The sequence below is a fragment of the Dipodomys merriami genome, unplaced genomic scaffold (assembly GCF_024711535.1).
Source record: "Dipodomys merriami isolate MVZ:Mamm:240054 unplaced genomic scaffold, mDipMer1.0.p SCAF_34, whole genome shotgun sequence".
In the NCBI taxonomy this organism is placed as follows: Eukaryota; Metazoa; Chordata; class Mammalia; order Rodentia; family Heteromyidae; genus Dipodomys; species Dipodomys merriami.
In genome coordinates this window covers 16,586,535-16,593,487 of record NW_027204937.1, presented here as the reverse complement: position 1 = coordinate 16,593,487, position 6,953 = coordinate 16,586,535, and the positions used below count along the sequence as shown (strand labels likewise).

At 47.2% G+C, this 6,953-nt stretch overlaps 1 protein-coding gene across 2 annotated transcripts in view; it reads left to right on the top strand.

Moving 5' to 3' along the window:
* Positions 1-205: 205 nt before the first annotated feature.
* Positions 206-6,953, top strand: part of LOC138803468 (CTP synthase 1) — a 29,844-nt gene continuing 23,096 nt past the window's right edge. Inside the window, exons 1-2 of one of the 2 annotated variants that reach the window (XM_069987538.1) lie at positions 206-330; positions 4,709-4,887. In XM_069987538.1, coding sequence (XP_069843639.1) covers positions 4,722-4,887 — 166 coding nt within the window. In that variant the 5' untranslated portion in view covers positions 206-330; positions 4,709-4,721. Of the gene's footprint in view, positions 331-1,193; positions 1,273-4,708; positions 4,888-6,953 lie in introns of those variants that run through there. The other variant, XM_069987539.1, reaches the window with a different exon arrangement.

The following is a 6,953-nucleotide window of genomic DNA, read 5'->3' as shown; positions in this document are numbered from 1 at the left end:
AGTTGTGGGGCTGGCCCGCTGACAGTCTCCAGGAAAGAAGGCGCCCAGGAACTACTGGGGAAGGAGGCGAAGGCTGCCAGCAGCGAAGACCACCCGCTAGGCCCCAAACCGCGACCAGAGCAGCCACAACCAGCCTGGCAGGGGCGGCGCCCCACGCCTGCGCACTCGAACCCCGCCCCGCCCCGCCCTCTGCGTGCGCACCGCCTAGAGCCCGCCTCCCACAAAGACTGCGGGCGCACGCGGCCGGGCCGAGCACTGGCTACCGGGTGCTCACCGCGCGCGTGCTGGCCTGGTTCTGGTGCTGACTCGAGGATCCGAAGCCCGCCCCAGGTAGGCTGACTTCTGGGATCCCGGAGGAACCACTCTTCTGTGCTGGAGCCCGCGGCTAAAGCCGAACCCGACGCTTACGGCCCCGCCGCCGGGGTGACTGACGTCTCTCCCCGCCAATCAAGGGCGAAGGAGCCCGGCGTCCAGTCCAATGGGCTGCGTGCCTAACGGGAGTGGGGCGGGCAGTCCAGGCCCGCGAGGTGCCGGCTCCCGCGCGCGGGCCGCGTGGCTGGGCACTGCAGGGGAGAGGGGCCGACTTAGGTTGGGACAACCGCGGGGGTCGTGGGGCCGCCTGGTAGCGCCGGTCAGCCCCTCGTGGGCCGTAGCAGGAAGAGGGCCGCAGAGTCATGGAGCCCCCCTGAGCTTAGTCCTGGAAAAGCCTAGAGGCCGCCGCTGCATTTCTCTGCGCGGGCCCTCAGCCTTTGGGCTCCTGCCTGGAAGGGACTTCAGGGCCCCACACATCCCGCCCCAGTGGGGATGGGCTGGTGGCAGGTCGGTTCCCTCGGACCTCGATTCCAAAAGGAGGAGAGGGCCTGTGGATCGGTGGGCCCCGCGACATGGGCAGTCCGGGTCTGCCCCTGTCTGGCTGGTGTGGGCATGTCGGCCTTCTCCAGTTCACCACGTCTGCATCTGTGGGCGTTCTTACGTCCACGGTCATTGTAATTTTGAGTTCTCAACCGCCTTGTGACGTGCTCGGTGCGGACGTTCTCATCTCAGTTTCCTGCGATGTCAACCCCAGCTTCAGGCGGCTCAGGGGTCCAAAGAGTGAGGTCTCAGCGCACTGGCGGTGGAACTGGAACTTGATCAAACAACTTCGATTTTTTTTTTTTTAAAGAAAACTCCCCGCCCCTCCCCCCCATCTTTGGTGAATTTCTTATGCATTTTGATTTATAATACTTCTGGGCTTGGGACAGTCCAGTGACTCACCTTCAGAATAAAGTTCAGGTGGGGCATTCAAATTTGCACTTGAGTTAGCTCCTTAGACCACCTATCTCTTCCCTCCTACCAACCCTTCCCACCTCTGTGTTTACATGCTTGTTCATTCTCTTCCTGTTTCTATGGGCAGTCAGCCTGCCCTGCCCTTCAGAGCCCACAAGAAGTCAAGTCAGGAGCTTTTGGATCCTCCCCCACCCCGGCATGCTCTGTTCTCTGTTGGGCCCTAGTACTTTACCTAGATCTTTGTTTTTTTGTTTTTTTGGGGTCCGGTCATGGGGCCTGAACTCTGGGCCTGGGCGCTTTCCCTCAGCTCTTCAGCTCAAGGCTAGCGCTCTACCACTTGAGCCACAATGCCACTTCCGGCTTTTTTCTTTTTGCTTATGTGCTGCTGAGGAATCGAACCCAGGGCCTCAGGCATGCAAGGCATGCGTTCTACCACTGAGCAACCTTCCCAGCCCCTTTACCTAGATCTTGACACTGAAAGCGTTCTATTCTTTCTAGCCTTCATAGATTGTCTCCACCATCACTGAAATAGAGTTTATAATGTTTTATCACTGGCAACTTTTTTGGTCACAGCATGTAACTCACATAGTAGGTGAGCCATAAATGTCAGGGATGAACCCTCTCCCACTGGATTTTGGTGGCTGTTGGGATATTTCTTTCTCTCTCTCTCTCTCTCTCTCTCTCTCTCTCTCTCTCTCTTTTTTTTTTTTTTCGGACATGGGGCCTGAACTCTGGGCCTGAGTGCTGTCCCTCAGCTCTTCAGCTCAATGCTAGTGCTCTATCACTTGAGCCACAGCGCCACTTCTGCTGAGGAATGGAACCCAGGGCCTCATGCATGCAAGGCAAGCACTCTACCACTGAGCCACCTTCCCTGCCCTGTTGGGATATTTCTTGACAGAAAAGTGTCTCCCCAAGAGAGTTCTACCCTTTTCAGTAAAACTGGGGCAAGTCAGGTGCAAAGCAATTGAGGTGAGTCATCTGTTCTGAATCCACTCAAGGTGGCTGAGAGATTTTTAGAAATGTTCAGTGAGACTAAAGTCAGGATATAGTTTCAATAAAGGGAATCTGGTTAAGACATACCTAAAGTTGTGAAGTTGTTTTTTTTTTTTTTTTTTAAATGGCAGTAGGAACCATTTGTCTCTGAGGTGACAGTAGTGTTTTTCCCCAAATACCAGTTACTTAGGGTCAAAACATCTGAAGAAGCTACATATAGTATATACCTTTTGGGGAGATCACAGTCCATATTTAACTTACTAAGCCTCTCAAAGGTCTTGTACTAAAACCAAGTGACTTTGTTCAGTCAGCATTTCTTTGATTTATCTGTCCATAAAACCCTTTTTAGGAAACCCATGTGGCCTTTTGTAGAAACCAGAGCACATGTTTTTGAAATTACAGGGGAGGCTAGGAAGAGGCAGGCAGTGCTCCTTGCTGGAAGGGGGAACATATTTTGAGCATTCTTCTTGCCCAGTGTTCATTCCTGCTTTAGGGAGGAGGAATGAAGCCAGGGAATGCTTCAGGCAGAACTCCCTTTTCCTGGTTCCTTTCTTATTTGTTTTTGTTATGATTTGGCTGCACAGAGAACATTCCTGGAGGAGGAAAATGGCCTCCCAGTGCTAAAGAGTGCCCCTTTCTCTTGCATCTTTATTTGGGCATATTTGGGTTTGCGGACCAGTTGATGTTTCTGTGCCTCTGACCTGAGGTGCAGTGGTGGCCCCTCCCTGATGAGAATACCATTGATCGCTTCCTGTCTTTGCTGTTTAAACCTGCCTCCTGATTACTGTCCTGGTGTCTTCCTTTCTTTCTCTCTCTCTTCCTCCGTCCTTCCTTCCCTTCTCCCTCTTCTCTCTTCCTCTCCCCCCCTGCCACCGCCCCCCTTTCTTTGGGGCCTGGAGCTTGAATTCAAGACTGGCTTGGGTACTGTTCCTGAGCTGCTTTTGCTCAAGACTAGAGCTCTTCCACTTGAGCCACAGCTCTACTTCTGGTGTTTTGTTTTGTTTTGATAGTTTATGGGAAGTAAGAGTCTCACAGACTTTCCTGCCTGGGTTGCCTTTGAACCCCTATCCTTAGGTCTCAGCCTCTGGTGTAGCTAGGATTACAGGCAGCAGCCATCTGTGCTAAGCTTCTTATTTCTGAAGTCTGTATCTTTTACTTCCTACCTTAACTGTTACTCTATGGGCTCAATCTAGTTGTCTCTGTCTTTAATTACTCTGCTTATTGTGAGCTTCTGACTGATTTATTGAGGTTCTTTTCCTCCTATGAGTAGTTCCTTCTTGGGTACCTGGAGAGATTACTGTCTAGAAGCTAATTGCTACTAAATAGCAGAGGGGAACAACATATTATTGGAGGAATTTTAGGTGTACCTGTAGCTCTTCATGGATATTTACCCCTGTAACTTTTTTTTTTTTTTTGGTCTGTTTTCTCTAATTAGAGGAACTGAGATTTCCCCATGCATACATTGTGGTTTAAGTCAGGGAATTGGAGTGGTTCTCCAAGATTGCTTTATTTTTTGGTGCTAGTACTAAGGCTTGAACTCAGGGCTTAGGTGCTGTTCTTTAGCTTTTTCACTCAAGATAGATGCTCAACTACTTGAGTTGCAGTTCTACCTCTGGCATTCTGGTGATTAATTAGAGATAAGAGTTTCAGGGCTGGGTGGCTGGAGGCTCATGCCTGTAGTCGTAGCTATTCAGGAGGCTGAGATCTGAGGATTGCGGTTCAAAGCCAGCCTGGGCAGGAAAGTTTGTGAAACTCATCTCCAAAAAACCACCAGAAAACTGGAAGTGGCCCTGTGGCTTATGTAGTAGAGTGCCTGCCTTGAGCTGAAGAGCTGAGGGACAGCGCCCAGGCCCATAACTAACTCCCCCCCCCCCCCCCCCCCCCGCCAAAAAAAAAATAAAAGAGTCTCAGGGACTTTCCTACCTGTGGTGGCTTTGAACTGTGATCCTTAGCTCTCAGCCTCCTGAGTAGTTAGGATTACAAGTGTGAGCTACCAAAGCCTAGATATAATTTTTTCCCCCATGTAGGGAACATAATAGAGTACCTGCCTGGTATCTCAGTATCTGGCTGTGATGTCAGCCAATAATTGGGACTTAGTGTCCTATCAGCCAGCTAGAGCTGTTTGATTCTTAAGGCCATTGTCAAAGCTTTACACAATGTCTGCATTATTTTGTAACAGTTGCTTTTCTCTTCATATTTGATTAATGCCATTCATTGGTCCAATAAATGTCTTATGATCTTCTTTAAACTTGATAAGAACCTTCTGCAGTCACTGCATGCACTGTAATGGCCTGTAATTGGCAGAGTCAGCATTGAACCCACTTGTTTGATTTGTTAAGATTACATTTTCTCTCCTCTCTCTCTCTCTCTCTCTCTCTCTCTCTGTCTCTCTCTCTCTCTCTCTCTCTCTCTCTCTCTCTCTCTCTCTCTCTCTCTCTCTCTCTTTCAGGTCACAAAGGAAAATGAAGTACATTCTGGTTACTGGTGGAGTTATATCAGGAATTGGAAAAGGAGTTATTGCCAGCAGTGTGGGCACAATACTGAAATCATGTGGCTTACATGTAACTTCCATAAAAATTGACCCCTACATTAACATTGATGCAGGAACTTTCTCTCCTTATGAACATGGTAAGTGAACTCCCTGTCCCTTTCCCTTTTTCAAAGTCTCTTTTTCTTTAAGACTAGGTCTTCCTAGGTAGTCCAGGCTGGCCTCAAACTCTTGATCTTCCTGCCTTAGCCTCCCCAATGCTGGGATTATAGATGTGTGCCCACTGTGCCCAACTTTTTTCTTTCATTTTCTTAAATAATAATTATGTAGAATGACATATGCATTCATGGGTGTATGTTTTATTTATTTTCCATTCCTTGCATTTTAAAACAGTCCTTGTAGCAGAATGATACTGTTTATTTGCCTGAACACAAGGTAAGATTTTTTTTTTTAATGTTACTGGGTTTTAACTAAGGGCCTTGCGCTTGTTAGGCTGGTGCTCTACCACTTGAGCAATGCCCCTCGTCCTTTTGCTTTATTTTATGTTATGTTTTTGGTTGGTCATGGGGCTTACACTCTAGGCCTGGGTGTGTCCCTTAGCTCTTCAGCTCAAGGCTAGTGCTCTACCATTTGAGCCACAATGCTACTTTTGGTTTTCTGGTGGTTTATTAGAGATAATAAACTTTCTTGCCCAGGCTGGCTTTGAACCTCAATCCTCGGATCTCAGCCTCCTGAGTAGCTAGGATTATAGATGTGAGTAGGGTTTTGCTTTTGTGCCTTGGCTAGGTAGACCACAATCTTGTTTTTGCTTCCCATACAGCAGGGATAATTTAGGATAACTTGAGGCCTTAGCTGGCCTCAAACCATGATCTTCCCTATCTCTGCCTGCTTGAGTAGCTTGGATTATAGGTGTGAACCACTGCTTAGCTAGAAACAAAAAAATCTTAATACTTAGAGTCTAGGGGTTTTTATAATAGATTTTTTTCTTTTGGTAATAGCTGAAAATTTGTCAATTCTTTTCAAAAAAAGATAGCAAATATTTGAGAAAAGGGAATGTGTTTGTTCTTCATGATCCCATATTAGAAATTGTATGGGTGGAGAGTTGTGAAAGAGTGGATTTTGGCCCAGTTATTGCAAGCACCCTTCAAGAGCATGCTGACCAGCTTCAAGAAGCTGTGTGCTGCCTTTGGTAGAAGTGTCCAGGCAGAGGCCAAGGACCATTTTGTAGTGATTTAAGCAGCAAATCTAGATTTGGACATCTAAATTTGCTAGATTTGGAGGATCTGCAAGTTGGGAATTCTGTTTTATTACCAGAATCTGAATAGTACAAATGAGGATCTGAGGTAACTGAAAAGTGGAAACTGTAAGGGAGAGGAAAATAGCATTTTATTGCTGTTGTAACTGTGTTCCAACAACAGTTTTTACTGATGGTGTGACAAATGACTGTGCCCCAGTTATCTCAGATTCGTTGCTTAAATTTGTCCTTAAGTTGGGTGTCAGTGGCTTTCACCTGTAATCCTAGCTACTCAGGAGGCTGAGATCTGAGGCTCAAAGCCAGTCTGAGCAGAAAAGTCTCCGTGAGACTCTTATCTCCAATTAACCACTCAAACCAGAAGTGGCCCTGTGACTCAAAGTGGTAGAACACTAGCCTTGAGCAAAAAAGCTTAGTGCCCAGGCCCTGAGTTCAAGCACCATGACCTACCAAAACAAAAACAAACAAACAAACAAAAAACGTAACTTGCAAGCTGTGTATAATGAGTAAGCATGTAATCCCAGCACTTGGTAGGTGGTTATAGTTCCGAGGCCAGCCTGAATCCTCGCCCTCCAATTAATAAATTTTAGGAAAGAACTCCCTTTATACCTTTAAGTTTTTCTTTAAAAGTTTGTTGTTTTGTTTTTTTGCTCATTACACACACACACACAAAAGTTCAAGCTTGAACTCAGGGCTTTGGCAGTGTCTCTTTGCTTTTTAGCTCAAGGCTGGTGTTCTACCCCTGAACCAGAGTTCTACTTCTACCTTTATAGGGATTAATTGGAGATGGGACTAGCTTTGAACCACAGTCCTCAGATTTCAGCCTCCTGAGTGACAGGATTATAGGTGTGGGCCATTGGTGCCTGGCTATACCTTTAACGTTCAAAGTTCTATGCTGTTATTCCTCCTCTGTAATGTTGTAAAAATCTGTAAGGACACCAGAAGTGTCTACTG